The sequence below is a fragment of the Thunnus maccoyii genome, chromosome 2 (assembly GCF_910596095.1).
Source record: "Thunnus maccoyii chromosome 2, fThuMac1.1, whole genome shotgun sequence".
Lineage (NCBI taxonomy): Eukaryota > Metazoa > Chordata > Actinopteri > Scombriformes > Scombridae > Thunnus > Thunnus maccoyii.
The window spans coordinates 9,426,543-9,448,647 of NC_056534.1; the positions used below are offsets into that span (position 1 = coordinate 9,426,543).

Consider the following 22,105-nt stretch of genomic DNA (forward strand, 5'->3'; position numbering starts at 1 on the left):
CTGAATTCATTACAGCAATGTCATATAGCGATAGGGATCGCAAACTATTACTCTACACTATGGTCAGATGAGTGTGAAAGTCAAACTGCGCAGTTTAAGTTCACTCCCTTTTTTCTGTGTAAGCTGAGCAACAGTACACCAGAAACACAACATTTTTCTCCTTTTTTTTTATCTGTTACTTCCTCAAATGATCTAAAGAAAAAAACTTATCATCAGACCCAGAAGTATTCTGGGGGTATTGAAGGGCCCTGATACACTTCTATTTTGTGACCTCAGGTCACCTTTTGTTTTCTGTTAAATTCATGAAATAATTAATTATTTACATTACTGCTGGCTATTGCTATAATTAGATTTTTTTTTAAATGTATTTTTTCTTGTTTTCTGTGATATCAAAATCAAAAGGCAGAATGATTTTTTTGAGTTGTGTAATCCTCACAGTAAATGTTAATGGAATATTATCACTTGAGAATTAAATACTCCCACCCTGCTTTGTGTTCAGTTATTTATTTGAATGTGGTGAGAATCCTGTAGCAACTACATCTTGGATTATTGGGTGGAAAACAGTGTCTTATTTTCTTTTGCATGTCTGTCACCTCAAGTGTGGTTTATACGTTAACTAATAACTTTCCTCTGGCAGTGTTAATGTTGCTTCAGACAAGTGTGGAGCACAACCCTCCAGTTCTATGTTTAGTCCTGGTTAATTCATAACTTTTGCCATTTCCATTGTTTTTCCACCAAAGACAATGAGTTGTATGGCTTTTTGTACATTTTTATGGTACATTTTTGTATGTATTATACCTTTTACATATGACATTTTAACTTCTTGCCTCACAGGCTCAGGATCATGGCTTCCTCATCCTCCTTTGTGGGTTTCCTTCAAGATCTCTGGTTTCCTCACTTCTGCTAAAGACATGCAGGTCTGTGTGCTTCTCATTGCTTTCCTATTAAGTTATTTGAGGTATCAGAGTCATATAATAACAGACTTCTGTCATTTCTTAAAGTCTCTCTCCTGTCAAAACTGTGTTTTTTTTTTTAATCTTGTTCTTTCAGTTGGATGTTTGAGTTTCACTGTGCAGGATTATGTATGTGCAGAGTTTGACACTAGACACTAACATTCATCTGCCCAACGGGAAAGGTTTCTCTGTGCTCATCAAAATATCTGAGTTTACCTATTAGCATGATTTTTTATATTACAACTAGTTTGTAAGTCATTCGTGGTTCAATATACAACTTTCCCAAGTGTGATGTGGAACCTTGAAGCCTCCAGTGCACATACAAGAATGGACAGTGAAGATGGCGACATCTAGCGTCCAGCAGTAAAACATCATTATTTATTCATGGTTATTTTAATGAGAGAGAGAAGGAGAAGAAACAATCTTGAGGATTTTAATATGGTAATTGTTTTATTTTTGTGTGAAAAAAACCCCAACATATCAGACAAACATTATTATTCCAAGCAGAGTATTTTTTATGTTTATTTTGTCTTAATAAAGACATTAGAATAATAAATGTCCCCACTAATAACTTGAGGTGTGGACCATCACATTGATTCCTCACAACTATTCAAATTGAAAATGGATCTAGGAAATTAAGCAGTTTTTACAATTTGATCATTTTCAGATAATTTTCAGAGACATATTCCGTCTTTAGTGCCTCCTGGTGGTCGTATAAATTAAGACTGTGACAGACAGCAATGCAGAACACAAGCTGCTGTATTCAGGGGGAATACATCATAGCTGTTTATAATACCACCACATTTGTCTGCAGGGTAGAACTACTGTAATAATGTGAATAATCTAATCATAAAGGAAGCCTGGATGGCTGTGAACTACATGTAAGGTCATGTCAAAAGACTGTGGTGCAAGAGTGAAAGTCTGTTCGTTTTCTCCAGGCAGTTCAACTTTTCAATGAGAGGAAATGGGCCTTGAGACCAACGTAAGGGAACATTAGACATACTTTGACTGTAATCTTGAGTTAAGAATGGAGACTACATTCAGAGTTTCAACTTTTATTCCACTTAACTCTTGGTGTACATGAACATGAATAATGAAAATACAATATTTAACTGAGTCAAGCATAAACACAAGGCAGCATTTTATTATAAAGATACAGACTTTAACTGGTAACAAAGTATAGCATAATGGCTTCAGAGTAATAACACTGTATGTAGAAAAGCAGAAACTATTATTTTAAACACTGCTCAGTTTGTAGATTATATAATATTGCATTTTAGTGGTTAAATATCAGTATTATATTGTGAAATTTAACCACTCTTATACAACAGGTTGCCTCTCATTTGGAGAACTGATGTGTATCGGCATCAGATATGAGCTATATTGGAAACTGTATTGTTGTGGAAACAAACTGCCCCTTACATGCCCTGGAAATGAACTCAGACTAGAGCAAAGACTAAAAGCAGGAAGCACATACCGAAGCTGTGAATGAGTGTGCTACAGGAATTACTGTACGCACTACTGTTCACAGTGACGGTGAGTTTTCCTGACTCCACCACTGGATCTCTACTTAATGGATGGATGTTACTGGTCAACCTAAAATGGTCTATAAACTGAACATTAGCAGTTGTCCTGCTTACATGTGTTTTTCAGGACACACACACACACACACACACACACACACACACACACACACACACACACACACGTTGTCATAGGTCACTTTTGGGGGACATTATATAGACTTACATTAATTTCCTGGAGACTTTACTGCAAACTGTAAAGTTTACAGTGTAAATAAAATAACTCACAGTGACATTTCTACACATAGAACACTATATATAACACTATAGAGGCTTTATATCATACACTACAAATACATTACTATACAATACAGCAAACAATAATGAAAGAAAAACACAATTTGGCAAACAAATTATTCAAAGATAAACTACTATACTATAACTGAATCTGAACCAGTCATTTGAGCACGTGCCAGTTTTGATTCCATCTCATATACAAGTGCTAAAAACATTAAAAAATAAATAAATAAATAAACAACCAAACAAAACAACACACTAAACTGTCTTTGATGGCGTATATCTAAGCTGTATAGCTATTTAAGCATTTATATATCATTAATTTCGTCCACATGGAGCAGTAAACGCTCATTATGGCGGACAAAAAATGTAGAAGACTCACCACAGCTGGACACATGAAAGTCGTGCAGAGAGTTCAGCAAAGAAACAGCGAGAAATGCGTAACAGAGCGAAAACATTATGTCCCGTTAGTCTTGAGAGTAAATAGAGGTCCTGGTAATAAAAATCGTTGAGGCCAAAGTCCGACAGAAGATTCGTCTGAAATTGAAAGTAAAAAAGCTGAAGAAAGCCCACCATGTACAGGATGGTACCTGCTTCTCAGTCTCGTCCTTATCACCAGATACGTGAACATAACTCCGGTGGTTTTAGCAGAAATCTGTTAACTTGCCAACACAGGATGTTGATGATATTGTGACGTGAGTCAACCTATGATTTCAACTGCTGAGACAGATCTCTGATCCACTGACACACACAAACACACAATATCAGTGGTGGAAGATGTATTCAGATCCTTTACTTAAGTAAAAGTACCAATATAACAATGTAAAAATACTCCATTACAAGTAAACGTCCTGCATGAAAAATCCACCTAAATAAAAGTTGTAGTAAATGTAGTTGAAGTATTGCAGTAATCTATATATTATTGAATATGACATCATTAAATTATTAATACTTAAGCATCAGTGTTAGAACAGCATGTTACTGTTGTAACTGCTGGAGGTGGAGCTAGTTTGAACTACTTTATATACAGTTAGCTGGTTTAGTCCAGTGGTTCCCAACCTAAAGGGTCACCAGATAAATCTGAGGGGTCGTGAGATGATTAATGAGAGAGGAAATCGATAAATAAATAAAAATAAAGTTCTGATGCACAAATCTGTTTTCAGTTTTGGGACTTTTTCTCTAATCTTTGATTTCTGGTGAAATATTGGATCATTTGAACATTTATTGAAATGAAAGCACGTGAGAAGTTTAGAGGGAAAAATCACTATTTGGCTGTTAACAACTCATAGACATCTGAAATGTGACCCCGACTACACACTGCTTTTTGTAAGACGTCAAAAGCCAAAAAGGTTGGAAACCACTGGTTTCATCTTGAACAATGTGTTGTATTTTAAAATGCTTGTTATATTATCCATTGTGTCAAATCTTCATCTGAAAAGTAACCAAAATGGAGTAGAAAGTACAATATTTCTCTGTGAAATGTAGTGGAGTGGAAGTATAAAGTAGCAATACATGGGAATATTCAGTTACAAGTACCTCAAAACTGTACTGCAATCAAACGTCATCTCTGTTGCTAGATAAGCCTATTTTTGGTGGACACATTCAAGGAATTTGTATTCTTCAAACAACTCAAAACTACTTGCAAGAGCTGACTGATGAATAAATTCACATTTCTACAGAACCCGCATTCCATTCATACTCCACATGTTATCTCCAACTGTTTAGTTTTCCTCATATCAACTTTGTTTTTACTCTCTGTCTGTTTTTACTATGCCAAATGCCGACGCCGACCCCTCCCCTCCTCCAGTCAAAGGTTTAATATGTTTGACATTGTGGGAAAAGATTGGTAAGCTACCATTCTCAAATCTGAATGGCCGAGCTATTGTCAGTAGCCACTTAATAGCCTGGCTCTGACCCAACAAATGCAGCGTACCAACACTTCAGTAAATTTAGGTCAGATATTAGGTCAGCGAGCACAAGTGTTAGGCTGTTTGATTGCCTGCACTGTGTCAGATTGTCCTTGCTCTTGCTGCTGACCAGTTAACAGCTTTTATTATATGTTTTTACAATTCTTTTATCACCCTGTACACTTTTTTTAATGTTGTAGAAGTGCAAATATACCCTGAGGTACCTGTATTTTTAATGTTTTAATGGGTCTTGCCATAGTTTTAGGTGTGCTCAAAAAAAAAAAAAAAGAGGAAATACCTGGCTCAAAGTAAGAATATTTTATTTATGTGTAAAATCCATTTTAATCATGTTAACATCGGGCCAGTTTTAATAGTGCTGTTTTTGTGTTTTTACAGGCAGCACTGGCTACTGTTTATTTGAGGTTTAAGTTTAGCTTTAATCAATGTTCTCAGTAATTATTTATTGCTTTTAGAGGTTTTAGAAGTTTTTCAATGTTTTCTTTTTGCTTTTAGTACTGCAGTTGGTGGTGGCCTCCAGTCACAGGTGGAGTTGGTGCTCTGGGAGTTGATTCACCTTTCATAGTTTGAGGTATGTGGTGGCACATTATTTAGTCTGTGTTTCTTTTGTGTCACAACCCGGCTCAAGGCTGGACAAAGGAGGGGAGACCACACATGAGTTATAACTAAAAATAAATTTATTGTACATAACATAAATGAAACTAGACACAACCAAAATCACATAGTGGAGGCCAGAGGGGAGAGGGCAAATGACTGCCTCCAGCTTATATGGAAGCTGGGCAGTCCAGGTGAGCTGAATCCTCCTGATGACCCAACTCCTCCCACCAGGCTCCCACAGGTAGAGGACTCGGAGTCTGTTCAGAGAGGGTCGTCACATTTGTTTGTGGTGGTATCTGTCTTGTTTTTACAGATATCATACTGCCAATCCCTCTCACCATGGTTGATGGACACTAGGTCGCAGTACGACTGTCTATTAGCTCCCTTCTCTAACTTTGGTTTTATTGTTTTATAGATTTAATTGGTTTCAATAAAAGCCCATTATGGCATGACTCACACTGACTGCCTTGTTTTCGTCAGTGAAAGCCCCTTCAACCGTTCACTAAGGTAACCAGTTGATCATTTTTGCATAATTTTTATGCTTCAGTTTTAGTATGTATGTTGATATAATTTGTTAATTAGTGAGGTAACAAACATAAAACAGCAAAAATAGAATCTTAAAACCATCATCAACAACATTAATGTGAAAAGAACCAGAAAATAAATATCCACATCAATACACATAAATACAACAAAAACACATTATGGCTCAAGTAAAATTTCATTGACGTGTGACCTTCCATCATAAATAGGTGATCTGATCGCACCTCCAAAAGTAGGCTGGTTAACAGGCTCAACAGGTGGTCGCCATAACTCAACAGTTAATCTCCATGTCTAATATTTTATTAGTCATTGACCTCATAAGACTTGCCTGTATTTATTCCCTAAGAACCTGTTTCTGTGTTTTAAGAATGAGCTCTGACAAAAATGAGCACAGATGAAGTAAGTCAGGACTTTGACTCCATTATCCACCCACATACATTTGAAATGACTGGATTAGTGAAATATGAACTCGAACAAGAATTACACCTCTCTGGTTAAAGTTGGTACTAAATGTACGTAGTGCTCATATGTTGTTGTATATATGTTTTGATGTTTACATTGAAATGAAGGTAACTCAATTGATAAGATAGATTTCCAATTTGAGACTCTAAGTAAAATTATAGTGTTTATGCATGTTTTAGAGGAAATGCAAGTTAATTTACTTTGAATCTGGGACTGTACTTTAGTGCCTCCTGGTGGTCGTATAAATTAAGACTGTGACAGACAGCAATACAGAACACAAGCTGCTGTATTCAGGGGGAATACATCATAGCTGTTTAAAATACCACCACATTTGTCTGCAGGGTAGAACTACTGTAATAATGTGAATAATCTAATCATAAAGGAAGCCTGAATGGCTGTGAACTACATGTAAGGTCATGTCAAAAGACTGTGGTGCAAGAGTGAAAGTCTGTTCGTTTTCTCCAGGCAGTTCAACTTTTCAATGAGAGGAAATGGGCCTTGAGACCAACGTAAGGGAACATTAGACATACTTTGACTGTAATCTTGAGTTAAGAATGGAGACTACATTCAGAGTTTCAACTTTTATTCCACTTAACTCTTGGTGTACATGAACATGAATAATGAAAATACAACATTTAACTGAGTCAAGCATAAACACAAGGCAGCATTTTATTATAAAGATACAGACTTTAACTGGTAACAAAGTATAGCATAATGGCTTCAGAGTAATAACACTGTATGTAGAAAACTGCAGAAACTATTATTTTAAAAACTGCTCAGTTTGTAGATTATATAATATTGCATTTTAGTGGTTAAACATCAGTATTACATTGTGAAATTTAACCACTCTACACACTATACAACAGGTTGCCTCTCATTAGGAGAACTGATGTGTATCGGCATCAGATATGAGCTATATTGGAAACTGTATTGTTGTGGAAACAAACTGCCCCTTACATGCCCTGGAAATGAACTCAGACTAGAGCAAAGACTAAAAGCAGGAAGCACATACCGAAGCTGTGAATGAGTGTGCTACAGGAATTACTGTACGCACTACTGTTCACAGTGACGGTGAGTTTTCATGACTCCACCACTGGAGGAGGCTGTGGTCCTCCAGCTCCCAGATCTAGCTTGGCTTCACACCAGTACTCGACTCCATCATCTTCTCTTCTAGGGGTGATAACCAGAGTGAAGGTCTCAGTCACTGGTGTCTTTTCTGTGTTGTTGGACTGTAGTCTGCCCAGTTCTGTCTGTCCTCTGTAGAAGGTCACATTGAGGTTACCAACAGGAGCAACTTCCTGGACGTTACACTGCAGTGTGTACAGATGACCCGCAGTCATCGACCCAGAGTGATTTAGGAAGCTGAAACTGACATTTTTTGGAGGCTCTGGGGAGACAAACAGAGAGATGTAGTGAGAGACGCACACAGTAAGATAAAGGTGGTGAAATACAGCTGACAATAGAAAAAACCTAAATCTATCTAACATATTTATTTCTTATTTTAATTATATATATATTAAATTGTTACAGTAATGTTTTGTTCAACAGCAAGTTTACTTACGATAGACGGTTATAGGCAGGGTGCTACAACACTGGTTATCATTATTATCAGTATAATAGCACATGGGAGATGTATCCCATTCAGTCAGGCTGTCAGTCTCCCATGAAATCGTGGTTCCATTTATTGTAGCGTTCCCCACATCGTTTTCCAAACCATATAAATTGTTTGGGCAAGTATTCTGACAAGCCAAGCACGTGGCAGAGGTTGGGTCACCAAAGTTCACTTCCAGTCTGGATGGAGTGAATACAGGTTTATCTGCACAGTTTTCATCTGTAAGACAGACATTGAAGAGATGTAAATTAGTTTGATGTAATATTGTTTTTATTCAGATTGACTCTGCTTATGTGCTTATTTATCTGCTTTGTTAACATTTTAAAATTTGTTATTACAACTTATCCCAAAGCAATTCTTCTTTTTTGTATCCATCAGTCACTATTTCTCTTTGCAGCCTGATACACTCTGAAGTTCTGAAGTTATTATTATCTGATTATTATTAATATTAATATGGCATTTCAGTGTTGTAGTTGGTGGAGCTCATTTTAACCTTCAATATAATGATAGGTAGTTTCATCTATAACAATGCATCATAATTTAGCGTATCATATGAAGGCCTACAGTGTGTATTGTTGAGTTTTTCACTTGACTAACAAATGTTTTTAAATGTTTTTTAATTACTTACCACAACTGAACACATGGAAGCCTCGCAGAGAAGTCATCAAAGACACGATTGAAAGTAAGACACGGAAAAACATCATTTCCAAACAGTCTTGTGAAGCAACTATTCAGTCTGGTATTAAAACTGTTGAATATAAAGATGGTCAGATAGGTGTGAAAGTCAAACTGCGCAGTTTAAGTCCACTCTCTTTTTTCTGCGAAAGCTGAGCACCAGTGCACCGGAAACACAAGGTTTTCCCCCTTTCTTATCTTTTACTTCCTCAAATGATCTAAAAAAAACTTATCATCAGACCCAGAAGTATTCTGGGGGTACTGAAGGGTCCTGATACACTTCTATATCGTGACCTCACTTTTCTTTTCTGTTAAATTCATGAAATAATGAATTATTTACATTACTGCTGGCTATTACTATAATTAGATTTTTAAATGTAGTTTTTCTTGTTTTCTGTTATATCAAAATCAAAAGGCAGAATGATTTTTTTGAGTTGTGTAATCCTCACAGTAAATGTTAAGGGAATATTATCATTTGAGAATTAAATACTCCCACCCTGCTTTGTGTTCAGTTGTTTATATGAATGTGGTGAGAATCCTGTAGCAGCTACATCTTGGATTACTGGGAGCACAGCCCTCCAGTTCCATGTTTAGTCTTGATTAATTCATAACTTTGCCATTTCCATTGTTTTTATACCGAAGACAATGAGTTGTGTGGCTTTTTTGATACACTTTTATGGTACATTTTTGTACGTATTATACTTTTTACCTGTGACATTACCTTTCTGCTAAAGACATGCAAGTCATGTGAATTGGAAACTGCAAATTGTCTTTCCTTTCTTGTTTATATTGTAAGCATTTATTAAATTTGCACCTGTCTTCCAGTGCTAAAAGTTTAGTATTGCATCAAAGTGTTCAACCTTTCAATGAGAGGACATCGGTGTGAAAAATATTGAATACTGTATGCCTACAGTGAGATATTGAATCAATAATGGGGAATTCATTCACATTTAAAGCTTTATTTATATTAACTGTTGATGTACATGAACATAAATGGTAAAAATACTGTTTTTAAAGCCAAAACCTATAGAATTTGTACTTGTTTATACCATCTTTAGAATCCTTCTGATGGCACAAGTCTCCATTTGTAGAAAAACGAGACAATCCCAGTGAAAACTGGTGCACTGCATTCATCTTAGTGTCCCCTTGGTCATATCGCTTTGTGTGTATTTTGATGCAACCACTGGGAGGCGCCAGAGTTAGAAAATATTCAAATCCTACACTTAAATCCCTTTTTCATACATGTGCTGGCTTGGCTTGACTCGCTGTGACGCAGCAGGGATTTCCATCTCCATTATAACAGGGCTACCTGTTTGAAGGTGTGTTTTCAACTGATGATGCGCTTTTATTGAGTCGATGACTTGAGCAGTGCCCTCTTTACCCTGGTTCTCTATTGTTCTCTATTACTGTGCAACAGTTGTTTGTAGCCAGCTACTTGTCATCATGGATTTTAAGGCTGTTGCTATGATTTTGCTTGGCATCTACTGCTTACTGCTTGAAAAATAGAGGCGGGATGACAAAATGGACCTAGAAGAGGAAGCTGAATCGTCACTGAATATCAACAAAGCCCATTTGACGTCACTGCAACCCGCTCGGAGGCAGGTTGGGTGCACTTTGACCTGACTTCGGAGATGGTCCATCTAGGACACGACTCAGAATCAGTGCGTTTAAAATGGTAATGGAAATGCAAATCAATGCAGCATAGTTTGACTCAGCGTGGCCACAAGTGCCAATGGAAAAGGGCAAATAGTGGCTTTAATTTAATAAAATATAAACATAATGTCACAACATAACATACAGAAAGGACCACAATGGAAATAAGCTCTTGGGCTTTATTGTGTTTTATTCTTTTGACAAATACTGTACAAAGATATGATGCTTCCTGGTTGAGGCTGTGCATATGTTATTTATTTATATGTGTCATATATTTTTTGCATTGTCAATAAAGAATTCAATTTCAAAACAGAAAACACAGTTATGGCAATAATATAACATTTATTGACAGCTTTTAAACAGTGATTTTTGCCAAGCCATAACCTGTTGGTTGGTCGGCCACTTTGGTCTGAAATATCTCAACAACTATTGGATGAATTGCCATGAAATTAAGTACAGAAATCTACTGTGCACACAAGATGTATCCCAATGACAGTGGTGATCCCTAACCTTTCCTCTAGCACCACCATATAATTGACATGTGTGGTTTTCAGTGAAGTATCGCAACATCTACTAGACTGAGTAGCACAATATCAACGTTTTAACTATACCGTTAGCCAGTCAAAATTTGTCCAATACATTTATTTACGACCAAATACCTGCAAAACGATTCCCGTTCCAATCAGCCTCAACTGTACTTTGTGTTTAGTTCTAATTACAGCAAAAGTTAGCGTGTTAACATGCTGAACTAAGATAGTATACACAGTAAAAATTATACCTGCTCAACATCAGCATATTAGCATTGCCATTGTGAGCCTGTTAGACGTTAATGACGTTAGCATTTAGCACAATGTACAGCTGCACCTACTGCCTCACAGAACCGTTAGCATGGCTGTAGACTCAACTCTCTATTCTACTCCGAGTACTCTTCAATAAGAAAGCCATTCTAATGTATCAATTACTACAGTATATTCTGTACATGCATATGTAGGAAAGCAGAAACTATCATTTCATATATCAAGGGGGACGTATCATGCACATTTCCAAGTCTATATTTATATTCTGGAGACCTACTGGAATAACTTTGCATTATTTACAGTTCAAAAAACTCTTTATTTATCTTATACTGGCTCTTCATGCAGCCCCTCAGTTCATCCCCTGTCTGAAACAGTGTAAAAATAACAGAAAATCACAAAAACCATTATATGTCCCCTTTAAACATTGGCTCTTTATGCAGCCCCTCAGTTCATCCCCTGTCTGAAACAGTGTAAAAATAACAGAAAATCACAAAAACCATTATATGTCCCCTTTAAACATTGCTCACATATAAGGTAAAGCCCTTTACTACTTAAACACCAGGATAATTGTAAAAAGTAAGCATTCTTACAGCCCCTTCTCATTGCGTATTAGCTAAACAAGTTGTGTTGACATCAGATGTTAGATATAAAGGACATGTATAAAATACCTTTTATTGCCCAACTATATTCTTTTGAATCAATTTATAACATGAAGTTGTTCTAAAAACAAACTGCCTCTTAAAATCCCCTGGAATTAACTCAAACCAGAGCAAAGAATAACAGCATGAGACACATAGTAAACCTGTGAATCAGTAGGCTGCTGGTACTCCTGTTCGGTGTGGCTGTGGTTAACTGCAAACCTGTGGACACACATACAGTTAACTTGTGATGCTGCCAACCAACGTCTTTGCCTGAGGGACTGACATCAGTCATGTTTGCTGTTTGGAAAATCTTTTAAAACTTTTGATCAGTTCCCTGTATTGTATCACCTCCCAGTGTTTTTACATTTATATATTAACAACACTTTGTTGGATGCAAAATATGGAGCCCTGTAACTGACAAAAGGGAGTAAAAGGTTTTTAGATGCATCAAAGATATAATTGTATACAAAGGTGTGATAGCAAATATGTAAATATGGCCATAATGGTAGTAATAATGGTGGTAAAACAATAAAAATAAACACAAATAGAATTAGAATTTTTATGGGTAACACTTTTACCACCCTCTATTTAGCATTTAAAAGCAGTACATTAACAGCTAATAAATGATTTATAACACTATAATGTTGTTGGCAGATACAAGTATTTAATGTATCTGTCAACAACTATAACTCCTCCTGTGGGCATCCACAAGGGGACGCTGGTGTATAAGCAGATAGTAAATGACCATATGAAACAGCAATAATAATATGAAACAATGACTTGTTTCATATTATTATTGCTGTTATTATTTCTGACAAATACTGTACATTAATAAACACTTCAAATTAGTTTCAAATATTGTTTTTATACAGCTTGTGAATGCTAATGAAGGGGACTTAAAGTAAAGTGTTACCATGTTATATAATCATCTGTATTGTAAATTAAAAATTGGACATTTGGAGAGTCAAATGGGAAATATTGCTTGGAGAAAATAGAAAATAAATGAATAGTAAAATGTGTGCTGAGACTTGAGTTATATTTTTGAATCGTCTGATAACCTTTTAGTGTCATTTTTATGGCTCCATGGAAACATTCTCATTAAAAAACATAGATTACATACAAACATGAAATAATCATTCAGCAATTTAAACTATTAATACAAGTTAGATTTTAAAGCCTAATATGAATTATTAGTAATTTGCATAGTTGCAGATTGTAAATATGTGTAGAAGAAGAAGAAGAGGGCAATGATGGTAATGACGATAATAAATGTTGCCTGGGCGTTTTTAAAATGGTTAACTGCAAGGAGTTCAGGGTACAGGTGTAGATAAAGGAACAGTTAAAAGTCTGAACTCACCTTGGACAACCACGTTAAACTTCATAGGAACAGTCCCCAAAGTGTTGTGGACAGAACAGATGTACTGTCCTTCATCCACAGAAGTTACAGACTCTATAGTGAGAATGTCACCACTGAAGGGGGAACCACTGGCTGATGGGAGCGTCCAGTTGTAGGAGGGGCTGGGGTTTCCCACAGCAGAGCAGTTCAGTTGTAGACGGTCTCCTTCTGTGAGGGTGATCAAATCTGGATGTGTTGACCCCTTTAGCTGAGGCTCATCTGTGTGTTGATTGAGGGAGGGAAGATACAAAACATGTCATTACAGAGAAATGGAAGCAATTTTGAACTTTAAACAGATGAATGCAGGTATACGGTGTAAAAGAGCAGTGGTGGACAGTACCAAACTACTTTTACCACAGCACTGGCCCTAACAGACCGTTTTTAAAGAGTTATGTGTTTGTGTCATATGTTTTTTTGTCAATGTCACATTAAAACTTTTACTAGCTGTCTCACAAATAAGATGTGTGTCTTTTTTGGTTGTCAGACTCACAGTAGACTGTTGCTGTGAGTTTTCCTGACTCCACCACTGGAGGAGTCTGTGGTCCTTCAGGTCCCAGGTCTAGCTTGGCTTCACACCAGTACTGTCCTCCATCATCTTCTTTACTAGGGGTGATATCCAGAGTGAAGGTCTCAGTCACTGGTGTCTTTTCTGTGTTGTTGGACTGTAGTCTGTGCAGTTCTGTCTGTCCTCTGTAGAAGATCACATTGAGTTTACCAACAGGAGCAACTTCCTGGACGTTACACTGCAGTGTGTACTGATGACCCGCAGTCATCGACCCAGCGTGATTTAGGAAGCTGAAACTGACATTTTTTGGAGGCTCTGGGGAGACAAACAGAGAGATGTAGTGAGAAACACACACAGTAAGATAAAGGTGGTGAAATACAGCTGACAATAGAAAAAACCTAAATCTATCTAACATATTTATTTCTTATTTTAATTATATATATATTAAATTGTTACAGTAATGTTTTGTTCAACAGCAAGTTTACTTACGATAGACGGTTATAGGCAGGGTGCTACAACACTGGTTATCAGCATTATCAGCATAATAGCACTGAATAGCATCTATATCCCATTCAGTCAGGCTGTCAACCTCCCATGAAATCGTGGTTCCATTTTTTGTAGCGTTCCCCACAGAGTTTTCCAAACCAAATACCTCGTTTGGGCAAGTATGCTGACAAACCAAGCACTTGGCAGAGGTTGGGTCACCAAACTTCACTACCAGTCTGGATGGAGTGAATACAGGTTTATCTGCACAGTTTTCATCTGTAACACAGACATTGAAGAGATGTAAATTAGTTTGATGTAATATTGTTTTTATTCAGATTGACTCTGCTTATGTGCTTATTTATCTGCTTTGTTAACATTTTAAAATTTGTTATTACAACTTATCCCAAAACAATTATTCTTTTTTGTATCCATCAGTCACTATTTCTCTTTGCAGCCTGATACACTCTGAAGTTCTGAAGTTATTATTATCTGATTATTATTAATATTAATATAGCATTTCAGTGTTGTAGTTGGTGGAGCTCATTTTAACCTTCAATATAATATTAGGTAGTTTCATCTATAACAATGCATCATAATTTATAAGCGTATCATATGAAGGCCTACAGTGTGTATTGTTGAGTTTTTCACTTGACTAACAAATGTTTTTAAATGTTTTTTAATTACTTACCACAACTGAACACATGGAAGCCTCGCAGAGAAGTCATCAAAGACACGATTGAAAGTAAGACACGGAAAAACATCATTTCCAAACAGTCTTGTGAAGCAACTATTCAGTCTGGTATTAAAACCGTTGAATATAAAGAAAGTGAAAGTCAAACTGCGCAGTTTAAGTCCACTCTCTTTTTTCTGCGAAAGCTGAGCACCAGTGCACCGGAAACACAAGGTTTTCCCCCTTTCTTATCTTTTACTTCCTCAAATGATCTAAAAAAAACTTATCATCAGACCCAGAAGTATTCTGGGGGTACTGAAGGGCCCTGACACACTTCTATTTTGTGACCTCAGGTCACCTTTTCTTTTCTGTTAAATTCATGAAATAATGAATTATTTACATTACTGCTGGCTATTACTATAATTAGATTTTTAAATGTAGTTTTTCTTGTTTTCTGTTATATCAAAATCAAAAGGCAGAATGATTTTTTTGAGTTGTGTAATCCTCACAGTAAATGTTAAGGGAATATTATCATTTGAGAAATAAATACTCCCACCCTGCTTTGTGTTCAGTTATTTATTTGAATGTGGTGAGAATCCTGTAGCAGCTACATCTTGGATTACTGGGAGCACAGCCCTCCAGTTCCATGTTTAGTCTTGATTAATTCATAACTTTGCCATTTCCATTGTTTTTATACCGAAGACAATGAGTTGTGTGGCTTTTTTGATACACTTTTATGGTACATTTTTGTACGTATTATACTTTTTACCTGTGACATTACCTTTCTGCTAAAGACATGCAAGTCATGTGAATTGGAGACTGTAAATTGCCTTTCCTTTCTTGTTAATATTGTAAGCAATTATTAAATTTGCACCTGTCTTCCAGTGCTAAAAGTTTAGTATTGCATCAAAGTGTTCAACCTTTCAATGAGAGGACATCGGTGTGAAAAATATTGAATACTGTATGCCTAAAGTGAGATATTGAATCAATAATGGGGAATTCATTCACATTTAAAGCTTTATTTATATTAACTGTTGATGTACATGAACATAAATGGTAAAAATACTGTTTTTAAAGCCAAAACCTATAGAATTTGTACGTGTTTATACCATCTTTAAAATCTTTCTGATGGCACAAGTCTCCATTTGTAGAAAAACGAGACAATCCCAGTGAAAACTGGTGCACTGCATTCATCTTAGTGTCCCCTTGGTCATATCGCTTTGTGTGTGTTTTGATGCAACCACTGGGAGGCGCCAGAGTTAGAAAATATTCAAATCCTACACTTAAATCCCTTTTTCATACATGCGCTGGCTTGGCTTGACTCGCTGTGACGCAGCAGGGATTTCCATCTCCATTATAACAGGGCTACCTGTTTGAAGGTGTGTTTTCAACTGATGATGCACTTTTATTGAGTCGATGACTTGAGCAGTGCCCTCTTTACCCTGGTTCTCTATTGTTCTCTATTACTGTGCAACAGTTGTTTGTAGCCAGCTACTTGTCATCATGGATTTTAAGGCTGTTGCTATGATTTTGCTTGGCATCTACTGCTTACTGCTTGAAAAATAGAGGCAGGATGACAAAATGGACCTAGAAGAGGAAGCTGAATCGTCACTGAATATCAACAAAGCCCATTTGATGTCACCGCAACCCGCTCGGAGGCAGGTTGGGTGCACTTTGACCTGACTTCGGAGATGGTCCATCTAGGACACGACTCAGAATCAGTGCGTTTAAAATGGTAATGGAAATGCAAATCAATGCAGCATAGTTTGACTCAGCGTGGCCACAAGTGCCAATGGAAAAGGGCAAATAGTGGCTTTAATTTAATAAAATATAAACATAATGTCACAACATAACATACAGAAAGGACCACAATGGAAATAAGCTCTTGGGCTTTATTGTGTTTTATTCTTTTGACAAATACTGTACAAAGATATGATGCTTCCTGGTTGAGGCTGTGCATATGTTATTTATTTATATGTGTCATATATTTTTTGCATTGTCAATAAAGAATTCAATTTCAAAACAGAAAACACAGTTATGGCAATAATATAACATTTATTGACAGCTCTTAAACAGTGATTTTTGCCAAGCCATAACCTGTTGGTTGGTCGGCCACTTTGGTCTGAAATATCTCAACAACTATTGGATGAATTGCCATGAAATTAAGTACAGAAATCTACTGTGCACACAAGATGTATCCCAATGACAGTGGTGATCCCTAACCTTTCCTCTAGCACCACCATATAATTGACATGTGTGGTTTTCAGTGAAGTATCGCAACATCTACTAGACTGAGTAGCACAATATCAACGTTAGCCAGTCAAAATTTGTCCAATACATTTATTTACAACCAAATACCTGCAAAACGATTCCCATTCCAATCAGCCTCAACTGTACTTTGTGTTTAGTTCTAATTACAGCAAAAGTTAGCGTGTTAACATGCTGAACTAAGATAGTATACACAGTAAAAATTATACCTGCTCAACATCAACATATTAGCATTGCCATTGTGAGCCTGTTAGATGTTTAGCACAATGTACAGCTGCACCTACTGCCTCACAGAACCGTTAGCATGGCTGTAGACTCAACTCTCTATTCTACTCCGAGTACTCTTCAATAAGAAAGCCATTCTAATGTATCAATTACTACAGTATATTCTGTACATGCATATGTAGGAAAGCAGAAACTATCATTTCATATATCAAGGGGGACGTATCATGCACATTTCCAAGTCTATATTTATATTCTGGAGACCTACTGGAATAACTTTGCATTATTTACAGTTCAAAAAACTCTTTATTTATCTTATACTGGCTCTTCATGCAGCCCCTCAGTTCATCCCCTGTCTGAAACAGTGTAAAAATAACAGAAAATCACAAAAACCATTATATGTCCCCTTTAAACATTGCTCACATATAAGGTAAAGCCCTTTACTACTTAAACACCAGGATAATTGTAAAAAGTAAGCATTCTTACAGCCCCTTCTCATTGCGTATTAGCTAAACAAGTTGTATTGACATCAGATGTTAGATATAAAGGACATGTATAAAATACCTTTTATTGCCCAACTATATTCTTTTGAATCAATTTATTACATGAAGTTGTTCTGAAAACAAACTGCCTCTTAAATTCCCCTGGAATTAACTCAAACCAGAGCAAAGAATAACAGCATGAGACACATAGTAAACCTGTGAATCAGTAGGCTGCTGGTACTCCTGTTCGGTGTGGCTGTGGTTAACTGCAAACCTGTGGACACACATACAGTTAACTTGTGATGCTGCCAACCAACGTCTTTGCCTGAGGGACTGACATCAGTCATGTTTGCTGTTTGGAAAATCTTTTAAAACTTTTGATCAGTTCCCTGTATTGTATCACCTCCCAGTGTTTTTACATTTATATATTAACAACACTTTGTTGGATGCAAAATATGGAGCCCTGTAACTGACAAAAGGGAGTAAAGGTTTTTAGATGCATCAAAGATATAATTGTATACAAAGGTGTGATAGCAAATATGTAAATATGGCCATAATGGTAGTAATAATGGTGGTAAAACAATAAAAATAAACAAAAATAGAATTAGAATTTTTATGGGTAACACTTTTACCACCCTCTATTTAGCATTTAAAAGCAGTACATTAACAGCTAATAAATGGTTTATAACACTATAATGTTGTTGGCAGATACAAGTATTTAATGTATCTGTCAACAACTATAACTCCTCCTGTAGGCATCCACAAGGGGACGCTGGTGTATAAGCAGATAGTAAATGACCATATGAAACAGCAATAATAATATGAAACAAGTCATAATTTCTGACAAATACTGTACATTAATAAACACTTAAAATTAGTTTCAAATATTGTTTTTATACAGCTTGTGAATGCTAATGAAGGGGACTTAAAGTAAAGTGTTACCATGTTATATAATCATCTGTATTGTTAATTAAAAATTGGACATTTGGAGAGTCAAATGGGAAATATTGCTTAGGGAAAATAGAAAATAAATGAATAGTAAAATGTGTGCTGAGACTTGAGTTATATTTTTGAATCGTCTGATAACCTTTTAGTGTCATTTTTATGGCTCCATGGAAACATTCTCATTAAAAAACATAGATTACATACAAACATGAAATAATCATTCAGCAATATAAACTATTAATACAAGTTAGATTTTAAAGCCTAATATGAATTATTAGTAATTTGCATAGTTGCAGATTGTAAATATGTGTAGAAGAAGAGGAAGAGGGCAATGACTGAAAATGACAAAACTTTAAACTCACCTTTGACATCCACGTTAAACTTCACAGTGACAGTACCGATGTTGTTGTGGACAGAACAGGTGTACTGCCCCTTGTGCTCCAAAGTTACAGACTCTATAGTGAGAATGTCACCACTGAAGGGGGAACCACTGGCTGATGGGAGCATCCAGTTGTAGGAGGGGCTGGGGTTTCCCACAGCAGAGCAGTTCAGTTGTAGACGGTCTCCTTCTGTGATAGTGATCAGATCTGGATGTGATGACTCCTTTAGCTGAGGCTCATCTGTGTGTTGATTGAGGGAGGGAAAAATACAAAACATGTCATTACAGAGAAATGGAAGCAATTTTGAACTTTAAACAGATGAATGCAGATATACACCACAGTACTGGCCCTAACATATACTTTTACTTCACTACATTAGAGGGAAACATTTATTTAGAGGACGGGTTCACAATTTTTCCAGTCTGTCTTAAAACAACAGACAGGTGCCCAAATAATCATTGAAAGAGGTTTTCCTCGCTGTAATCATTCCTTCTGTTCATACTGACCATTAGAAGATCCCTTCATACTGCGTTTACAATGTAAGTGATTTTTGAACAAAATGACTGTGGACACACTGTGGATTTTGGCCCCCATCAATATAAGTGCATTATGAATGGCCAGTATGAACAGAAGGAATGATTACAGCGAGGAAAACATCTTTCAATGGAAATTTGGGCACCTGACTGTTGTTTTAAGACAAACTTGAAAAACTGTGAATCCGTCCTTTAATGTTACTCTTCAAGTAAAGGATACAAAAGAGGCCAATATGATGACCAAATAAAACTTTTTTTTTAAAGAGTTATGTGTTTGTGTCATGTGTTTTTTTGTCAATGTCACATTAAAACTTTTACTAGCTGTCTCAGAAATAAGATGTGTGTCCATTTTGTTGTCAGACTCACAGTAGACTGTTGCTGTGAGTTTTCCTGACTCCACCACTGGAGGAGTCTGTGGTCCTTCAGGTCCCAGGTCTAGCTTGGCTTCACACCAGTACTGTCCTCCATCATCCTCTTTACTAGGGGTGATATCCAGAGTGAAGGTCTCATTCACTGGTGTCTTTTCTGTGTTGTTGGACTGTAGTCTGTGCAGTTCTGTCTGTCCTCTGTAGAAGGTCACATTGAGGTTACCAACAGGAGCAACTTCCTGGACGTGACACTGCAGTGTGTACAGATGACCCGCAGTCATCGGCCCAGCGTGATTTAGGAAGCTGAAACTGACATTTTTTGGAGGCTCTGGGGAGACAAACAGAGAGATGTAGTGAGAGACGCACACAGTAAGATAAAGGTGGTGAACTACAGCTGACAATATGAAAAAACCTAAATCTATCCAACATATTTATTTATCATTTTGATTATATATATTTAATTGTTACAGTAGTATTTTTTGTTCAACAGCAAATTTACTTACGATAGACGGTTACAGGCAGGGTGCTACAACACTGGTTATCATCATTATCAGTATAATAGCACATGGGAGATGTATCCCATTCAGTCAGGCTGTCAACCTCCCATGAAATCGTGGTTCCATTTTTTGTAGCGTTCCCCATAGAGTTTTCCAAACCATATAAATCGTTTGGGCAAGTATGCTGACAAGCCAAGCACGTGGCAGAGGTTGGGTCACCAAACTTCACTACCAGTCTGGATGGAGTGAATACAGGTTTATCTGCACATTTTTCATCTGTAACACAGATATGAAATGTCGAGATGAAAAAACTTGAACAATGAAAACTATGAAAGTACATAAAACAGTCATTTCACACACAGTGTCATTCAATAAACTGACAGTTAATCAGTGCTGTTTATCTTGTAACAGAGTTTACTCAACTAATTTTCAACTAATTTATATTTTTCCTACATAGAATATCCATCTCTACTTAATGGATGGATGTTACTGGTCAACCTAAAATGGTCTGTAAACTGAACATTAGCAGTTGTCCTGCTTACATGTGTTTTTCAGGACACACACACACACACACACACACACACACACACACACACACACTTTTGATCCCATCTCATATACAAGTGTTGAAAACATTAAAAATAAATAAATAAATAAACAACCAAACAAAACAACACACTAAGTTGTGTTTGGCGGCGTATATCTAGGCTGTGTGGCCACTTTTACATCATTCATTTCGTCTACATGGAGCCGTAAACGCTCATTGTGGCGGAGCGACAAGTGTAGAAGACTCACCACAGCTGGACACATGGAAGTCGTGCAGAGAGTTCAGCAAAGAAACAGCGAGAAATGCGTAACAGAGAGAAAACATTATGTCCCGTTAGTCTTGTGAGCAAACAGAGCTCCTGGTAATAAAAAAACGTTGAGCCAGAGTCCGACAAAAGGTATGACTGAAATTGAAAGTAAACGTGCTAAAGAAAGCTATGGATGGGAGGATACCTGCTTCCCACTCGTGTCGTAATGATTAAAGAAATGAAAAAAACTTGTGGTTTTTGCGGAACGCCGCTTACTAATCATCACATCTAATCATACTTACTCTGATACACACTACCACATTATCAGTGGTGGAAGAAGTACTCAGATCTTTTATTTAAGTAAAAGTAAGAATATCCCCCTCCCATGTGGTGGTGGTGGTGGTGGTGTGTCTTAGGACTGCGCTCCTTTAGACAGAGACCTCAGATGTTGTACCTGGAATCTGCTAAAGTTTTTAAATGTTTTCTTTTTGCTTTTAGTACTGCAGTTGGTGGTGGCCTCCAGTCACAGGTGTAGTTGGTGCTCTGGGAGTTCATTCACCTTTCATAGTTTGAGGTATGTGGTGGCACATTATTTAGTCTGTGTTTCTTTTGTTTGTGGTGGTATCTGTCTTGTTTTTACAGATATCATACTGCCAATCCCTCTCACCATGGTTGATGGACACTAGGTCACAGTACGACTGTCTATTAGCTCCCTTCTCTAACTTTGGTTTTATTGTTTTATAGATTTTTCACTAAGGTAACCAGTTGATCATTTTTATGCTTCAGTTTTAGTATGTATGTAGATATAATTAACTGTTAATTAGTGAGCTTAACAGCAACAATAGAATCTTAAAACCATCATCAACAACATTAGTGTGAAA

The 22,105-nt window shown here is 36.7% G+C and overlaps 2 protein-coding genes across 3 annotated transcripts; both read right to left on the bottom strand.

The window, feature by feature from the left end:
• Window positions 1-1,992: 1,992 nt before the first annotated feature.
• Window positions 1,993-8,796, bottom strand: LOC121906278 (intercellular adhesion molecule 1-like). Of its 2 annotated transcripts, XM_042425066.1 has the most exons (4): window positions 8,541-8,796; window positions 7,862-8,131; window positions 7,392-7,687; window positions 1,993-2,509 (listed from the first exon to the last, which is right to left on the bottom strand). In XM_042425066.1, exons 1-4 carry the CDS (start codon window positions 8,614-8,616, stop codon window positions 2,393-2,395), a joined length of 759 nt encoding a protein of 252 aa, XP_042281000.1. In that variant the 5' UTR covers window positions 8,617-8,796; the 3' UTR covers window positions 1,993-2,392. The 2 variants fall into 2 exon arrangements, with proteins under 2 accessions (XP_042281000.1, XP_042281008.1); XM_042425074.1 differs by lacking the exon at window positions 1,993-2,509 and having other exon boundaries at window positions 6,867-7,687.
• A 2,687-nt stretch (window positions 8,797-11,483) lies between these two features.
• On the bottom strand, window positions 11,484-21,449 carry LOC121906176 (immunoglobulin superfamily member 10-like). The gene is made up of 8 exons (XM_042424893.1): window positions 21,226-21,449; window positions 20,437-20,706; window positions 19,932-20,261; window positions 19,015-19,272; window positions 14,069-14,341; window positions 13,565-13,894; window positions 13,036-13,293; window positions 11,484-11,897 (listed from the first exon to the last, which is right to left on the bottom strand). Exons 1-8 carry the CDS (start codon window positions 21,299-21,301, stop codon window positions 11,797-11,799), a joined length of 1,896 nt encoding a protein of 631 aa, XP_042280827.1. The 5' UTR covers window positions 21,302-21,449; the 3' UTR covers window positions 11,484-11,796.
• Between the last annotated feature and the right edge of the window lie 656 nt (window positions 21,450-22,105).